The 19,440-nt window shown below is 38.0% G+C and overlaps 2 protein-coding genes across 3 annotated transcripts; one reads left to right on the top strand and one right to left on the bottom strand.

Annotated features, from left to right (window-relative positions):
* Positions 1-1,209: 1,209 nt before the first annotated feature.
* Positions 1,210-10,557, bottom strand: LOC124161523 (charged multivesicular body protein 2b-B). Of its 2 annotated transcripts, none has more exons than XM_046537877.1 (7): positions 10,289-10,557; positions 10,105-10,196; positions 6,745-6,861; positions 5,260-5,440; positions 4,702-4,808; positions 4,171-4,271; positions 1,210-1,907 (listed from the first exon to the last, which is right to left on the bottom strand). In XM_046537877.1, the coding sequence occupies exons 1-6, from the start codon at positions 10,320-10,322 to the stop codon at positions 4,173-4,175; spliced, it is 630 nt and encodes a 209-aa protein (XP_046393833.1). In that variant the 5' UTR covers positions 10,323-10,557; the 3' UTR covers positions 1,210-1,907; positions 4,171-4,172. The 2 variants fall into 2 exon arrangements, with proteins under 2 accessions (XP_046393833.1, XP_046393832.1); XM_046537876.1 differs by having other exon boundaries at positions 4,156-4,271; positions 10,289-10,556.
* A 21-nt stretch (positions 10,558-10,578) lies between these two features.
* Positions 10,579-18,242, top strand: LOC124161522 (COP9 signalosome complex subunit 5). Its single transcript, XM_046537875.1, has 8 exons — positions 10,579-10,675; positions 10,791-10,966; positions 11,102-11,186; positions 11,762-11,911; positions 13,381-13,488; positions 13,626-13,712; positions 13,814-14,011; positions 17,539-18,242. Exons 1-8 carry the CDS (start codon positions 10,664-10,666, stop codon positions 17,905-17,907), a joined length of 1,185 nt encoding a protein of 394 aa, XP_046393831.1. The 5' UTR covers positions 10,579-10,663; the 3' UTR covers positions 17,908-18,242.
* The last annotated feature ends 1,198 nt before the right edge of the window (positions 18,243-19,440 follow it).

Here is a 19,440-nt window from a genome sequence, read left to right on the forward strand (position 1 = left end):
CTAGTTTCTATACGAGTAGATAGGAGTTTTACATCGTCTGAGATTACCAATGCACGCATGAGACACAGAGCTCAGGGAAACGTCTTAATAATCACCTATTAAAACTACCTTTGGTCGGAAAGTTTTCTTCATTTGATAAGGTATTAATAATCCTCATTTAAGCCAAGTGCTACCTGCTAGCAGGGTACTCTGCTACCTGCTAGCAGGGTTTCCCCCAAAAGAAATTCCTGGCTACGCCACTGGGGGGCATGGGGCCTCATGGTGGTTAAAAATAGAAAAGTTTTTCAATAAGTTATCACAACGTTCATTTTGTGTATTACAGAGCCTCTATAATTTTATTTCATATAAATAACTTTCCAAATAAAATAAAGAGAATATTTCGTACAGTAGTAGAAGTGAGTTATTCTTAATTTCAAATATGAGAAGGCTATTTGCCTGTCAGACTACTGCTGCTCAGTTGACAGAGAAGCCCATATCGATTGGTGTGAACCAACTCATAACGGACCCTGGAGGTCCTGGAGGGAAAGTTACAAAGTAATAGTGCATCGAAGGGCTCAGCTATCAGTCAGGTGGAGAGTGAAAAAAAGGAGTGTATACTAAGGGTTTATCGATTTTCAAATATTTTTAGCATCAGACAAATAATATGTAGGTTGGAAATATTCCCTTTTAGGATCCATTTTTAATAAGCATACAAAGTCATGGCTCTGACTAACAATAAGCTCATTTTGGGCATGACAAATATAGAAAAAAGGTTTAATAAAATTATCTCCTCAGATAAGATAATTTGTTGACTGAGCATACACACATTAAATCAAATAATGTGTTAGGATAAAAGAATAACTATTTTTAATGGACAGCTACCTTAAAATAGTAAACACATGCTGGATAAATAAAATACAGTTCGGTGCTGTAAACTCATTTCTACAACACCATGTGGACTTTTAATTTTCGATGATCCAAAAGGAATTTAAATATCCTCTGATTCAGAAATGATTAGTGATACTACCACAACAGACGCAGATGAGCTGAATTATGAATCAAAAAGCACCATTTTCCATTTTTTACCACATTCCTGACCCTATTAATTTTTCCTCCAATCTTAAGAGCTTCTGTAATGATTCCACCCATTAAAAATCAATAAGAATCCTCAAAGGAATGATCAGATCTAGATAATGCATAGAGGCACCCCATCATGACCAACAGTAACGATAAATTTTAGAAGTTTTATTTCAGCAAACATGTAGACAAATGGTTTATAACATTACAAAGAGAGTATTTTACTTGACCTCAGTTTGCATTACTAAGCTTGCTTGTGATATTTCACTAAAGGACTGATGCAGAAGAAAGGCTTGAGGAGAAATGAGGAAATTGTTGCAACCAGCATTCTTCTCTTCTTCATTAAACTATTCAAATGATACAAAGCAAGCATTGAAAACAACACATATGTATTTAATAAAATTGAATACTTATATAATTACAAAGTAATGAGATACTGATCAAACTCCAACATTCCTACAAGCATTCCATTTAAAATAATGCCTTCATTAAAAAAATACTGGATGTGTTAATAGTATACACAATAACATCCAATAAACTCGATGCCAATGACAGGAAGGAAAATATCTTAATATAAAATGGCATAAGGCTCAGGAGCACCAAATCACCACAGGATAAAAATTATAACGCATGGCATATGACAAGTGCAATGTTAATGTAATTCATTTCATGTGCAATTTGGCTAGAAATGGTAACAACTGACAAACATTTTTACTCCATCATTTGCTCAGTAAACTCCATCATGAGATTTGAGAGGCAGATTATATACAACCACAAACCAAACTCCAGCTATCAGCAAAACAGCTTCCTATACAGCACAACCAGTCTCAACTTCTCAAAAAGCCATCATTCTGGAAAAAGGAGAAAAGGCTCATTAGAGTGAATGATACAATGATATTGCTGATTTCGATGAACAGAAATGGTGGTGTTTTGTTTAATGATATTCAGAAATGTTGATGTTACTGCATCAACCATATCTAACCCTTACGCTTGCTTCCTTTTTATTGCATCGACACCTATACCTGGTCTTTTCCAGCTCTACTCTGTACAAGCATTGAGGGGAGTAGGGCATGAAGATTAATCACAAGCAGATCAAGGTTACGCGGTTCTGTAAAGCATTGTGAGCTAAGAATGTGAGTCTCAAGATAAAAGTTGGTGAGCAAAAATTTGAGCAAGTCAACTTCAAATAATGCAACTATTTGGGCAGCACATTAGAGGAAAACGGAAACAGCACAGAGGTCATCAGGAAGAGAATTTCATAAACAAAGGAGGCATTCATGAACAGGAAGGAGCTTATGAGAGGATCGCAATGTCAGACTATGAAGAGAAGGCTACTGAAGAGTCTGATCTGGAGTGTAACTCTAAGCAGTGCACAAATATGAACACTTATGAAGGAGGACGAGAGAAGAGTGGAGGTTTTCATGGTGTGGGTGTGGAGAAGAATCGAGAAGGCGTAGTAGACGGAGAGGAGGAGGAAGGACAAAGTGCTGGGCATGGTGGGCAAAGAGAGGAAGTTTCTGGATGAGATATGGATGAGACAGGAGGTATGGATGGAGCAAGTACTAAGCGGGGAGGGGATGTTGAAAACAATGTTGGAGAGTAGAACGTTGGGTAAAAGAGGGAGAGAATGAAAGAGAATTTTTATATAGAATAAAAGGGAGTAGGGCTCAGTGCAAATGGAAGGGGGAAGTCCATGCAGGGAGGCGAGACTGCCAGAATAATTCTTTAACTCCATGAAAACCTACCTAAATCAGTGGAATACTTAAATAATAATTCAACCTCAGGAATAATAATCTGCCTACTCTGTCTACAACTGCATCGTCCATTCTTTTATCCTGAAAGCAAAAAAAAAACTTCCAACAGACCCATACACTGGCAACCTTAAACTTAGAGCCAAATACAGTGGGGTAGCCAGGAATTTAGCCAAGAATCGTTAGGGGGGGGGTCCAAAATCAGGGGGGAAATTTTTTAAAAACAGGGTACTAAGGAGAGGGTTTTAAACTAATTTTACACTTTTCACAATCAAAAAAAACTTCATTTGTCAAAGAAATCTTTTGTAAATTCATGATTTTTCAATGTTTGGTTTTCTTTTATGAAGCAAAGTGTTTTTGTATTTTGGGGGAGTTCGGACCTCCATTAAATCCCCCTGGCTACGCCACTGGCCAAGTGTGTTGTTGGAATGGCATGAAATACGCAAGGATGCTGACGAGGAAGTGAGCAGTTGTTCCCCTTCCACTAATGTATTATGTATACAGTACAATCCCGATTACCTGGGCTAATGATGGGGAGATACAGCACAAATAATCAGAAAACGTGGATAACCCGAACTTCCACTCAAATGTCTTACAATGTTCATAATTTACGTAAAACAAACCATATATTATCATTTATGCAGTTATTCTGTTATTTAAGAGTGCTTCCCGGTCTCAATGAGAGCATTCTTTGCCAGTTCGTGTACTTTTTAGCAGCGATAACATGGCTGTACTCGTATTATTAATTCTCTGTGAATTAATTCGGCAGGGTGTTCTGGCTCAGCCTCTAGATGAGAGATCCACAAGGACAACACCATAGCTTAAGCATCAGCAGAGATGAAGAATGGCAGGAGGGGAGGAGAAAAGGAATAATGCAAGCCGTAACAAGATGCCGCAGAAAGTGTTGCAAAAACGGAGGAACTATCGGAAGAAGAAAAGCAGAAACTAGAGACAGTTGTATTAAAGCATATAAATCCTGAACACTTATATATACTAATAAAATCATTTAATGATTTGCCTGGGATGATGAAAAATTATGAATGCAATATGGATGTAAGGGATGGAGAATTCTGCAATTGAGGATATAGTGTCCCAGTGAACTTGTGTAGGCATGTGGGAGGAGCAATTACATAAATGATGACTGAGGGAATGCGATAATCAGAGTTTGCTTTTAAATTGAAATGTCCAGCTCATGATTTATGAGCATGAGTCTTAAATAAAACACTGTTTATAAGTTAAGATTAATTAAGATAATTGACAGTAGGGTAATTAAGTATTCATTCATAAAACCAGAAAAAAAGAGCCACACAATAAATTTCAATTTAAGAAGCAGAATAGATTAACTTACGAATGAACACCTTATCCTCATGATGTCAACCTTGCCAGCTGAGCTTCCAAGTCTTCATCAGTGGTGCCCTTCTCTTTCCCAGCCCTTTCACCAGGCGGTAATCGGGCTTCGGATAACTAAAAGAACCAGAAAAATTTATTAGGATTAAAAGTGAAAAAAAAGATCCTTAAGATTAAGAAAACCAACATAAACAAGCACTCATTGATAGAGCATTATTACTAGAGCTTTAATTTTATCAAATAATATCATCTAGGATTCAGATCAAAAGAATACATACGCAAATATATACATAGTTTTTAAGACAAAAATAATTGTTTTATCACATAGTCAAGGATATAATTGATGTTCATAGCAAGAAATTTGGTGCAAAATATAGTATTCCTCCAAATACAATCTCTAAACATTTTTGGGAGAAATATCTCACAGTTATGCAAGTATAATAGTCCAGTGCTTTTCTCCCAGAGATTTGCACAAAAGGGGAGGACTAAGTTGACAAAAATAGAGCTTTAACATAGTACCATATACCACTCAAAATTTAGACATTACCTTTCCAGATATTTCAATGCCAATTTCATCTAGGACCTGAGTAACAATCTGGTCACTTTCCTCTTCATCTCCAGATTCCGCCATAATGTCATCCAGTGTATCATTAACTGTAATAGGAAGAAATATTTTGAATTTAACAACAAATAAAATGGAAACGAAACTGAAATTTATTTGATCTGTAGAAACTGAAAACAAAAACTATTCACAATGCTCAGAAGAAATGAGCGTCTTAACGAGTTATTATAATGATGATATCAACACATATGTGACTTAAAATTTTAATACTCATGACAATTGTTTGAAAATATCATTCAGGATGGTTCATAATTCATAAAATGTTTAAAACTTTAATTCAAATAATAAAAATAGATATGAATTGAGCTTTCAAAAACACAATTATTTACAAAATAAATGTGAAAAAAATCCCCGTGATAAAAACATACATAAATTTTCATATTTGTAAAATTTACTTCAGCTGGAAGTCTGAGCAATGAATTCCAATCAAAGATTTGTTTGAACTCAATATCACCAATATAAAAAAATTATGGAAGAACTCACTCATTTCATCAGTCATATCCATTTTCATAGCAACTCTTGAAAAGTTCTGCATGTCCCTGGCAACCTGTTCTGGTTTCATAATCTTATTCATGTTCCCCATGGTTTTTGCAGTCGTCCCCATTGCCTCCGCCAACTTGGTATTGGCGTGCATTGTCTTAGCATGCATCCCCACTGACTTGACCTGAGGTAAAAATGGATTCCATTGCATTCAATTTCACATCAAAATCGAAGACGCTTTCGGTCATATGGAAGGTTGCTTCAGGCTCAATCTGGTGGAATTATTAATTATTAGCAATTTAGAAGTCACTTACAATTGACCAAAAATATTTTAATTTTACTTTCCCTGTTTCAATTACATAAATACCTGAAGATCACACCAAATGTTTACAACCTGTTGTGAAGTGAAATTTCTGTCGTGAGTGAAAGTTACACGCAATTTCCCACAAATACTTTAATTTCACTGCAACATCGGTTCCAATTCATTTAGTATTGTCTTCACCTTGAGGTAATAGAAAATGTATTGCATGAGCTGTTTTATTGACCAAGTCTTCGGTCTTTGGCCTTCCATCCGCCCGTCTCCTATCTGCCCCAACTTCCCATCTCTAGATATACCTGCGATGTCTTTGCTTCTTCACCACTTCAACCCTGAGTTGTTGTGAAAACCTTACTTCCTTCCGCATGTTATGTAATAAGGGCCTCTCTTTGGTTGAAATACGTGTATTTGCAATACTGTTAGGTAATAAATCCTTTTTTTCCTTTGCTCCTTGACCATTCTCTTTTCAGGTTTAAAGTATACTGGGACTAGCCACGATGATAACTTATACAGGAGTCACCCACAATGCACAATCGTGCGAAAGATCCACAGAGAAAAAATCATCCGCCTTGACTAGGATTCGAAACCACTCACTCATTTCCTATGCTCAGCAGTCCAGCAACACCTTGTCCGGTAGTGTCCAAAAATATCCACAGGGAAGAATGATGCCTCCGTAGCTTAACTGGCTGAAGCACTCGACCGGAAATCGGGGGATCTGGGTTCGAATCCCAGTCAAGGTGGATGATTTTTTCTCTGTGGATCTTTCACACAGTTCTCTTTTCGATCTTATTCTCCCGGCGCATGTCTGTGAGAGTGTTTTGTTTGCGTGTTAGTGAGTGAGCGTCGAATTTTTCTGATTAACATGTTGAGTACGGATGGCGAGAATTCTCGTCATTTTTTTCCCGAACGTTCCGGACGGATGACGAAGATTCTCGTCTTTTAGGTGTGTCAACCTAAACAATTTTAAAGCATACAATACGTATTCGCTTGCAATATCATCCGCTCGTTGACGTTGTTCCCCGTGGTCACCTGGTACTGGTTCCCACAAGCCAACCAGGTCGTAATCTTGGATGGTGGCAACCACAAGTTCTATTTTAAGAGCCATTGGTACAATTTTTCATTTTCACATCAAAGACTGTAGAGCTATGTCACCAATTTAATTCGAATCTTACCTTGCTGGTGGCGGTCATCATCCTAGTCTTTTGTTTCCTCAGCTGGACTAACTGCTTGGCTAAAACTGTGCATCCTTCTCGATTCCCTTGGGCTGCCATTTTCTTAATTTCTAATTCCTACAAAATAGACATTGATATCAAATTTGGGTAAAGTGAGAGAACCACATCTCTGGTACAATACGGCAGTGGTTTAAAATCAAAATGGGACCAAAAATAAAGGGAAAAGTGAAGTATTCCTAGCACATAATCATAGCGGCAGATCTAGGCTTGGACTAAGGAGGGGCAAACTGCTGTATGTTTGCTTGTGTTTTATGTTTACCGCCACGTCAGCCACTCATTTATGCCAGCGCCTTGAGTGGCTTGTCTTGTAAGCACCTGTATTCGTCACTTGTTTCTCTCCCAGTCTAGTAAAAGAATATGGCGCACATGAAAACTGCTGTTTCATTACACAAGGACGGATAGTATTCCCTGCTAAGTACGAAAGACCCTAGTCACGTCGACTAGAGTCACAACACAAACTGGGTTCTCTGGAATTCCCAGACCCCCAGTTCAGGGATTTAGGAAATTTGGGATTTCCCAGATACAACAAATATTCATATTACGTAGAACCGGATAAATTCAAGTACATGAAACCAGACAAATGATCACGAAGTCACGCAATAGCAAATACCACTCCCAATGGGGTGGTTTCCTTCATCAAAGAAAACGAAAGGCATTGATTGCGATTTGTTACCCAACATTAGTGTAATCATAATATATAAATTATTCGGTTTTTAGAAATCCCAGTTTAGACCAATATTAATCGTCAATTTTAACTTCATTTGAAAAAGACCAGATTGGTGCCCATGCGATGCCACTCCACGTGACGTCACATGGACCTAGATGCTATACAAGTAGTCAGGAGTGTTACATCGTCTGAGATTACCAATGCATGCATGTGGCATGGAACTCAGGGAAACATTTCTTAATAATCACTAATTAAAATTGCCTATGGTCGGAAAGTTTCCTTCGTTTGATAGGGCATTAATAATCCTTATTTAAGCCAAGGGCTACCTGCTAGCAGCCTGCATCATATCAGCGCTCATAGCCTTGCACAAAGGTGGCCTCACACGGTGGCAGCCGGAACCAGAATGACATCAAACGGGCTTTTCCCAGCATTCATACTTAACCATAGCATTTTCACGCGCTTGATAATTTTCACTATTCGTTTAATCGCGAAAAATAGATATCGTCATTTAAAAATCTAAAAGCGTGAAATACTCACTACAGGAGTAATAATCTTTCTATATGGGCAATTTAAAAAAAAAAAAAAAAACAGAAAACCACCCTATTGTAACATGCCAACAGCATATAAAGTAGGCCCTAAATGTAAAACTAATTTGTATTTTAATTTCAATTACCGTATTCACTCATGTAAGCTGTGCCCTAGTGTATCCTACACACCCTCAATTTTGGGCCGGCTCACGAGGAAAAATACTTCTTAGTGCTTTTAGCGGTCTAATATAATTTTGGGGATTCCTGTCAGCAACGCACCCTGCTTTTTTCACCGGCAGGGTTCCCACTCTAACTATATTATAAAATTCACGCTTTTTTCAGGTTTTCACAGAATAAATGTCATCAAATTCACGGTTTGTATTCAAGGCATTTTAGGCAGAAATATTGATCACATAACAATCATTGGCCACACCTTAACTAAAAATGTAACAAACGCAACAGATGCCTTGAATGCAAACGCAGCAATGAAAGTGCTATCTCTTATGATGTCACCTATCGTTAGCAAAATTCAGATCCGGGTGAAGGGTGTGAGTGGGAAAATGGAGAGAGCAGGGTGCAGGGAAGTGGAAAAGTGCCTGTTTTTTTGCAGGGTTAACGTCTTCCAATCGCAGGCTTAAGGTCAATGAGCTGTCATGGCACACATACCAATTAATAATTGCTCTTCGAATACACATGTGCAGATAAATGCGTGGACAGTGTCTGCACGTGACTCAGCCTTGAAACATGATCGAAGCATCGATTTTTCTTTTAATCTGTCTATCGTAGTTCTACAATCGAGTTTGAGGGATTTCTAAGGTTTATGACGAGATTCACAGCTATTTCCAGGTTTTTTTTCACATTAGACAAAATTCCCGGCTTATACACGGTTTTAAGGTTTTCATGGTTGAGTGGGAACCCTGACCGGCATTTCCGGAAAAAAGGTGCATGGCTTCTACGAGTAAATACTGTAGTAAGTAGATTTACCAGAAAATATAACTAAATACTTTCATGCAGAGTGATAACCTCCAAAAATTTCGATTTTATATAGTGTATGTTTCGACCCAATTGGGAGGGGGGGGGGGGGCTCGTAGCCTCCCTATAGATATGCCACCCCATAATCGCATATGCTACTTCATTCCTTCTATTCTAGTAGTTCACTTTAGTTCGCTGTAGGTCAAATTACCTTCCAAGTATGTACATATATTATTTATGATATTTAAATTTGTATCCTATTCAGTCATTGTGCCACAATTACATTTTTACATAATTCCTGGAGCTGGATCAGCAATCTGGAGCTTTCAAGAGAAAGAATAAATAACAGCACATGAGTCGGCCACAATGCAGTCACTCCCCTATGTAGTTTCATTGCAAGAGTACTCAGGAGCACAAAATTTACAAGCAGCCAGGTCACCATTGAGTGTAATATTACCGATGTCTTCAGCATAGACAACAGCATTTGAATGTTAAACTTTTGCCAAAAGTTGCACAGGTAAATTATATCCCTCTATAGGTGATGTAACCTTTCTAAAAAATTTTCATGATGAAATGAACACCATACTTCTAGGTAATAATGCCCTTTTGATGATGACGTGAATAGATTGAAACTGTAAACGATCGATTGCAGAAGGGTGGAATATTATGAATCACTTAATTCCATCATGAACTACTCAGAGTTGTATAAGAAACCAAACAACTATATATTATACCGGATAAAATTCCACGATTAACTCCTAGGTAAGTTCCAAAAATGAGGCAATGAATCCATGCCCTTTAATAAGATACTAAAATTATATAAATAACAAGAGACGTGAAAATAGGAGATGTTAGATAGAAATTCCAAACCAATACTTGAACGTCATTAACCGGAATATTAATTATGGAAATATAACAAAGCCATTTAACTACGTATTCACTACTACACACAGTTTTTCGAGAGCAAATAATGCGTCATATTAATGCACATCCACATGATCAATCCAACGATTACATTGACTGGTAATATTCTCAACTTAGGTAATCGGAGAAGTGCAAGCTAAAGCAAACTACAAATAAGGGTGGCAGCAACTGGATTCCAAATTAACCGTATCCTTAGGGATAAAACCTCACCAATTTCTTTTCTTCTCTTTCCAGCTCTCTTTTATCCCGTTCAATATCCCGTCCGACTTTCCTGAGGGCCCTGTCATTTTCTCTCAGTTGTTCTGTAATAAAATATGAAAATACCACATCAGCAACTGATTCAAAGATCAAAAACGAAAAACATGCACGTGCACTCGATTTAATTTTTACCAACCTTTGGGCGTAGGAGATTTCCCGAAAAAATTCATATCTTAAACCGTCTCAAACAAACAATGCTATAACGACAGTTTCAACGACAGCTTGACACTACTCCCGACAAACTTGATCACACTATCACAACATATGAACAGAATTTTGACATACCATATGATCAGATGTGAAACGATGCACACCCACCGAAACGAATATGTTTAATTACTCAATTCAAAAAAAAATATGCGACAAGTTTCAAGGTTTAAATTCGGCCATGACTCATTCTCATTAATCTGCGGAATCCTCATGTCAACTTTCAAAACAAAGCACAGCAAGCTGCGCACAAACTTCGTCCTTGCAGGAAGATTGCCGAGTGAAGAAATTGATTGTTCTCATAATGCACGAGAAAGCAAGTGAATTTCATTGAGTCTTGAACCATACATTTATAGTTTATAGGTTATCCAAACGGTTAGCAAGGAAATATCCTACCTAGGCAGCATTAATATTCTACGACGCGTTCGCAGGAGACCACAGAGCCAATGATGGAGGCATCAACATCCATTGACAGCCAAACAACCATCGCTCAAAAAACATGGGAAATGTCCAACAGTATCGAAACAATCAGCAGTGTTGATGAAATTTACCGCTACGACAAGAAGCAGCAAATGGATATCCTGGCTGCGAAACCATGGGAGAAAGAGTAATGTTGACAACTAAGCCATTTTCTCTTGTCTTAATGCTATACGTGTATTTTCCAACGATTGAAGTTCAATTATCTAAATAGTGTATCTGATAACGATGAGTTCTTCTTTTATTTATGCTCTCTTTTATGCAGCCCCCACTTCTTTAAGGATATTAGGATATCTGCTCTAGCCCTCTTGAAGATGGTAATGCACGCCAGAGCCGGAGGTTCATTAGAAGTAAGAGAGCTGTTATACCGTTATTATTCATTTTTTGTGTTCTAATTGGTGGTGATGTGTATGCATTGTTAAGTTATCCGGTCGAGCTCTTATTATACTTAATTATGGTGAGCTTAATTCTTAGCTTGTCGCTTTTCTCAAAGAATCTTTTCTACTTATTAATTATTTTCATAGCTTAATTTCGCTTATGATTCTGAATTCTGATGTCTAAGTCATCGTAATTTTTGTAGATGATTTACATTGACGTTGGCAGTTTTCCTGTGAAGCTTGTTGAAATTCTTGTTATTGGTCTGTTTATTGTCTTTCAATTAAGTAATATTGCCTGGAAACTTCGCCATGTATTGTGGCGTACCGTTACTTTGCTAGTCGTTCCTACCACCATAGCTGCATCAGACATCCTATGCCATGATTAAACGATTGGTCACTCATGATCAGCTTAATTGTTCAATTATCCTGCCCCAAAATATTGATTGCCACTGACTGCTTCATTTCCTTAATTTGTTGGTAAGTCGTAGTAACCCCAAGCGAGTTCATTCCTCTTGAGTTGGTTTTTAATGTGTATTTCGTTTCTTTAGGTGATGGGATTATTGCTTGGAAAAGTTGATGCATCTGCTATGATTGTGATGGATTCTTTTGCCTTGCCTGTGGAAGGAACAGAGACTCGAGTAAATGCTCAAGCTCAGGCATATGAATACATGACAGCTTATATAGAAGCAGCAAAACAAGTGAGTAGTTAGCCTTACTCAAGGTATGATAGAGGGGTAGTCTTGAGGTATCCTAATGCCGGCTATCCAAAACCTGCAGTTCTGTTAACATCATTAGCACCAGGGATGAAGTTCGCCATGAAAAAATATTTTACTTAGCTGGCGTTCAAACCCAAATTTCCTGATTGTTCGTCAAGCATGTTTGCCAGTTACACCACCAAGCCATCTTCGCGGAGCAAACTTTGGTATGGGTTTTTAGCAAACAAGGTGTTGACGTCACAGGTTCACATTGTGGCACACTTGCGACAGAGGTCATGTTTACTGAGTCATTTCATGTACTTGTCTGTTAGCATTGTTAAGCTCTGTCTATTTAACAGTATACCTCCTGAGGCAGATCATGTCAGTCTCTCTAAATTTGAATATGTAATTCATGCCTGGTTCATAAAATAAGGTCTTTCATTCTGTTGAGGAAATCTATGCATTTGACAAATTTGACTTAAATTTCTGTGATTAATCCCTATTACTTTCATATTGAAGTGTACGTATATCTTTACTCTTAAGTTTGTATAAATGTGTATGACAAGGAGTGGCACACTTAAGTATTTTCATGTCCAATAAATAATGATATGAAATAATAATAATAGGTGGTGTCCATCACTCACTTTGTGATTCAACCCAAGGGCTGGTGTGGATAGGTGAGGGTGGGGGGGCTAGTTACTTTCTCTGGGTTACCTTGCACTTTGAGGATTTTGTTTAGGAGTGTCTGAAGGCTTCACCTATGATTTGAAACCAGGACCCTTCCCTCAGCAGCCAAGCACTCTGTCTACTGAACTACCCACTAGACTACTAAGCGCTCTACTAAAAGTATTTCCCCAGCCAAACACCTCTGTAGGGGTCTTGCTGGATAATACGTAGATGTAGGCCACTGTGCTACGATACAGGGGTCTCCTTATCAATGCAAAGATGTGTGCAGGGTTTTCATCTCATTACAGGCTTTTAATTTTCTTCAGAGGACTAATTCTGTACAAATTGTGTGAAAAATCCACAGAGGGAAAAATCATTCGCCTTGACCAGGATTCGAACCCGGATTCCTCAATTTCTGGAAATCAAGGGTCAAATGAAGAGAATCGTATCCTGGTCAAGACGAATGATTTTTTTCTCTGTGGATTTTTCGCACAATTTGTGCATTGCGTATGACTCCGTAAAGTTATCACCGTGGCTAGTCCCGGTATACTTAAATTAATTCAGTACATTTTCAACTTTCCATTTTCAGTTTTCCTGACTTTCACTCCATTTTTTTTCCTGTGTAATTTTACAAAATATTTTAAAAAACTAGCAGCTTGTATCTTGCCATTATCCATTACCTTGATCATAGAGTCCTTAGGGTATCCAGAAATTGTAATTGGTGTACGAAAGTTGGCTGAAAATGCATATCCAATATATTGGATGACGAGTCTGAACGGGTTAAGTTTTATTCATTATATTTCCAGGTTGGAAGGTTAGAAAATGCTATTGGCTGGTACCACAGTCACCCTGGCTATGGCTGCTGGTTATCAGGCATTGATGTATCGACTCAGATGTTGAATCAGAATTTTCAGGTAATTATTGACAATGTTGTTTGAATTTCTTGCCAGTTTTTTCCATGCATAATATTATTGGGAATAAATGTTGTGATGTCATTTTTTTCATTTTTCCTATATATACTAAAATAATTATAATTATTCTATGTCTGTAGGAACCATTTGTAGCTATTGTGATTGATCCAGTTAGAACAATATCTGCTGGAAAAGTGTGTCTTGGTGCATTTAGGACCTATCCAAAGGTGGGCTTACCATCATTTTAAGTGTTATGTCATTTGATATTTACGAATGAAGTTATTTTTTGCTTGCTGGTTTGTTATTCATACTTTTCATGTTTTTTTAGGGCTATAAACCACCTAATGAAGAACCGTCAGAGTATCAAACTATACCCTTAAATAAAATTGAAGATTTTGGTGTGCATTGCAAGCAATACTACTCATTGGAGGTTTCTTACTTCAAGTCATCATTGGATAGAAGACTTTTAGATTCTCTTTGGAATAAGTATTGGGTTAATACACTGTCATCATCATCACTTATCACTGTAAGTTTTGTGTTTTCACCCGTGAACTATCGTATAACTTTTCATTGCTTCTTTAGGCTTCTACTGGATTTCATTTTTATCAATAACATGACACCTTAATCTGCTAAAATTACATATAAATGTGTATGATGTATGGCAGAAAAATGGTCTTCTGTTAAAGCACAGAGAAAAGAATATCCTGACTGCTCACTAACTTTAAACTTGTGTAACACAAGAGCGAGTTCTGGTGCTGAAACGTAGATATCTACCTGTCAAAAGTATGGTATTTAGAGGAGATGACATAAACCTGAGATAAGCTGAGGTCATTTGCTGTGTGAGGGAAGGGCAGGAAAGTAAGGGTGGAGGGAAACCCGACATCCGCATTAGACCGCTCACAGCAAAAGGCACCAGGGGGACTGCAGCTTAATTTCTCATCCAATGGACGGGTTGTTTCGCTTAAAATGCAATCCACAAAGCACCCAAGCAGGGCCCAGGCGTTCTGCTAAAGATGTACGCCACCACTGGAGTTGGAACCCAGATCCACAAAATGGGAAGCCAACATTATTAAGGGAATAGGGTAGCTTCCTTCATCAAAGAAAACGAAAGGCATTGACTGCAATACATTACCCACCGTTAGTGTATTCATAATATATAAATTATTTGGTTTTAGAAATCCCAGTTTGGACGAATGTAAGTCGTCAATTTTAACCTCATTTGAAGAAGGCCAAATTGGCGCCCATACGATGCCACTCCACGTGACGTCACAAAGACCTAGTTTCTATACAAGTAGTCAGGAGTTTTACATCGTCTGAGATTACCAATGCATGCATGTGGCATGGAACTCTGGGAAACATTTCATGATAATCACCTATTAAAATTGCTTATGGTTGGAAAGTTTCCTTCGTTTGATAGGGTATTAATAATCCTTATTTAAGCCAAGCGCTACCTGCTAGCAGCCTGCATCGCAGCAGCGCTCATAGTCTCGCACCAAGGTGTCCTCACACCGCAGAAGCCGGAACCAGAATAATGTCAAACAGGCTTTTCCCAGCATTCATACTTAGCCGTAGTGTTTTCAAGCGCTTGAAATTTTTCACTTTCCATTTTATCGCGAAAAATAGATATTGTCATTTAAAAATCTAAAAGCGTGAAATACGTGCTCCAGGAGTAATAATCTTTCGATTTAGGCAATTAAAAAAAATAAGAAACCACCCTATTATTACATCTACGTACTACCTCACAAGCCATCTCTATAGTTATGTGGTGGGGATGTTAAGACAGCCACTAGCAAATAAAAAGGAAATGCTCTGGCAAAGTTCCGCTTAGTATTTATGAAAATCCTTTATTGATTGGTGATTAATAAATTCTATGATCTATCCATTCGGCAAAATATCTCTCCTACTTATTGTCTCGGTTGGACCTGAAAATATGGTGGGGTTCTAATGGTTGATGTTCTCTGTGTCACTGTGAAAGATTTCCATTCTCAATTGCTCAAGCAATCTAAGCCTAGCCCACAGCCTACGAGTCTCTAGCAGCTCCCAGCCTAATTCGATGAACTGTGTAATGCTTTCTGTACACCATTAGCATTTTTTGATGAACCACGCAGCTTTTCTTCGTATTTCATTAAGTTCATTCCTGTGTTGGATCTCATATGCTCATTGCATATGCAAGTTGTCATGGTGTTACGGTAAGTCAACACTTATAAGTCACTCCAAATGGATTCCCCAGATAACATTCAATCCACCAGTGAGTACGCTTTCTCAGTCAAAGTATTATATGCCCTTTATCTCTGTATAATGTGCTTTTGCTTTCTTTGAATTGAGAATGTGATTGATGCAATGTTACTATAATTTTAGGTCATGCAATAAATTGGCCATATAGATCCATATAAATTGATCAAATGATTGCAATCATATGTACTCTAGCAATGCACTCTATTGTCATGTCACATCGAAGGGCAATGACTCCATAGTACACCATGTAGTGAGCTCTATTCCTTTCTCTGCAGTTTTTTGTGATGGCCTTGGTTGAATTTGAAAAGCAATGAAACTAACAATCAGGATTTAGACGCAGCCTTTCATTGTAGAAAGTAGAGCATCTCTTTTGTACATTACTATTTTAATTTAATGGTTATATTAACTTCCAGGGATCACATATATTTTAAGATCTTTAAATTTGCTAATTCATTAGGGTTGAAATTTTTGTACAAAAATTCGTAATGTGTGTTTGTGATTCCATGAAAAAGACATTGAATCGCAATCACAGAAAGTTTACTTTCACCTAATTCAGCTATTTAAATCCAATTTAATTATGGAGCTCTTGGGATGATGAAAATCCCCAGAATATTGCTAGTTGCATTCACAGGGACATAACTTGCAAAACTCTTCCATATAATCAAGTTATTAAAGCAATAAACTTTATACCAAGTGATATACAGTACATATTGGTACTGTTGTTGGAAGATTTTTTTCCATTTATCTTTCTTGCATCAAGCTGTATTTATACCAGTCTAAGGGTTAAGGAGTTTACTTGCTATGGAATCAGTGGGAAATAAAAACCTGCATTCTTTCAGTTTGAGAAGAACTTAAACACTCAATTTACAAAACAAGAATATCTGATTTTTACCAGTACACAGACTTCTATTTTTCTACAGTGTTTTCTGCAAAAGGGCTCCCTTAGGACTAACTTGAATTTGCTGCAAAACTAGTTGGATGCAATGAAAATATGTGGAATAGCCAATGTCTGCTAATTTAATCCATAGGTTTATTAACGATTTTCTGATCAACCTCACTGAAGACTTTTTAAGGGCAATACATATGTTTGACTACTTTGTGGATGGGCAACTTCTGACTTAGAAAAGGATACATATTTACTTGAATATTAAAATAATTTATGAGTGAGTGCAGACCTAACGATAACTAGAAGATAACCCCACTTCACCCCCCCCCCCCCTACTGCTGAGTTTCATGTTTACTTTCACCTAAAGATCATTCTATTATGAAAATAACATTGCTGTAGGGTATTTTTGAGCACCTTGGCACATACTGCCAGCCTTGGTGGCAGCGGGGTAAAGTCCTCGCCTGCCAAACATGAGGTCGCGGGTTCGAGTCCTGCTTGGGTAAGTTCCCATATCCAGGGCATGGTTGTTGTGTACGTTTCATTGTTGAATTTGGTGAATGCCCCGATTTAAAATGGCCTATGAGAGATGTATTAGGAGGTTTGGGAATAAAAAATAAAAATAAATAAAAACATACATACGTTACATAACCAGATGATACTCCAGTATTGGCTGGTAATGCCTTATCAACAGAGATGCATATGTAGATGCTTCCAACAGAGACAGAAGCCGATCATTGCCTTGCCACAAAATCCATTGACTAACAGAATGATCAAGTGATTGCAAATTATTGATCTCATTACTGGCACCTAGGGCATCTTAGGGTTAATATCAGAAAGTGATGGTCTGCTGTACTTGCTTCTTCATAGAAGGACGATGAATATGACCATGCTTTTTTCTCGTGGGTCTAATACTATTCTTTTCATAACTTCAGAATGCAGACTACACTACGGGTCAAATTTTTGACCTCTCTGACAAGCTGGAGCAGTCGGAGGCAGCCCTTGGTCGAGGAGGTGGTGGTGGTGGGGGTGGCGGCATTGTCAGTGGTGGTGGTGGATTCATGCTGGGCGGAAGCTCTGGGAGTGGGGCAGGGACTGCTTCAGATCCCCACGAGCGGAGGACGGAAGACAAGTTGGCCAAAGCGACCAGGGACTCTTGCAAAACCACCATCGAGATTATCCACGGGCTGATGGCCCAGATGGTCAAGGACAGGCTCTTCAATCATGCTGGACGTGGAGTTAACTCCACTGAGATTGAAGTGGACAGCAATGGAATAGACAATGCTGAAGTCCCAATGGAGTAGATGTATCATTGCCCCCCACAAAATTAAAGTGATGAAGTTACTGAATGTGTGTTATTGACTCGTGAGTAAAGGAAGTGTCTTCGGGGGCGTGTGCTTTGCCAAAGCCCATATCCACTTCTGAAGTTGTTTGTACGCTATGAATGCGGGAGGTTGATATGAACAGTTTCAGTATGACTTTGACACCCATGTAACATAATTAATCCTAATCATGAACTTTAACTTCTGAATTTGCTGTGCCTGTTGTCCCCTTATTGGTGGAATAGGATGCAAAAGAAGACATGTGTTATATATGTTCTGTTCCAGCGGCTATCAGAATAAAGTGATGTGAAATAACAGTGTGCATTTCAGTTGTAGTCATGACTTTTGTGTTTACTTTTATGCTGTGAATATTTTTACCCTCATCCGTCACGTACTAACACCATAACAACAATCTAATCTGTGTTTTACTGATAGTGGTACTACTCAACTCTCCTATCTCTGCTATGACAGTAGGAGGCACTATATTTGTTATACATTTCTTTCATATTTTTGTATCAGCTCTCAAGAACCGTCTCTCTGGTATTTATTCATCATGCATACTTGTGAAGTTTTCCTTTGGTCTCTACCTCCGGAAAGCCTCAAAGGGGCCCCAATAACATGAGAAACATAATTTTTCTAGTATCCCTTAATTTCTGGGTCTGGCTGGTCTCACAATCAATTGAATTTTTTTAGTGATGATACCAAGGTCAATCAAACTTCAAAATAAGTGTGTAATACCGATGAGGTTGCCTTGAATAAGAAAATTTTAAAAATTTACCCTAATATCCTTCAGTAGTAGCTCTATGAAATGCTTTGTCCACTTGTGTTGTGGGCTATTATGTTCTAATGAATATTTCAAAGAACTAGATTATGCATCCAGTGTTGGCTGGGAATGCCTGATCAACAAAGATTAGCTGCTTGTGAAAGAGACGGAAGCTGATCATTACTTTGCCACGAAAGCCATTGACTGATTGTGAGAAAATGATCAAGTAATTGTAAATCTAATTATTTTTCTTTTAATGACCATGGAGGTAGACAATGCTGCCTCTGAAATCATATTTGGAGTACGCAGTAATTTGCTAACTTCGAAGCCTGCTTATACCACTCAAGTTAGGATCCAAATTGTTCACAAAAATCAACTCATGAAAGGAGTGAATGTGGTTGAAAGAATGTGAAACTGTACCAATTTTGACAAGAGCAATGCATAATCCTTAATTTGTGTGACAGTTTGATTTTGATCATTGCCTCTAATTGACCTGAAGTTATCGAACAAACGAAATGAGATTGACTGCGAAAATGATTCCTGGCAACTATCAGAGGCAGGGGCGCAGTGAGGAATTAAGACTGGGGGGGGGGGGTTAAGGTGCAACTAATACCGGGGTGTGTGGAGGTCTGGAATACCCGCCAGGATAAGCGGTAGGTGCGAGATTAATAAATTGCGGAATTTTAAGATAAATTGTTCAAAATGTTGAGTTTTACGACTTTCTGAGGGATATTTTATTAATCCTTACACCA

Source organism: Ischnura elegans, chromosome 6 (assembly GCF_921293095.1).
Source record: "Ischnura elegans chromosome 6, ioIscEleg1.1, whole genome shotgun sequence".
Lineage (NCBI taxonomy): Eukaryota > Metazoa > Arthropoda > Insecta > Odonata > Coenagrionidae > Ischnura > Ischnura elegans.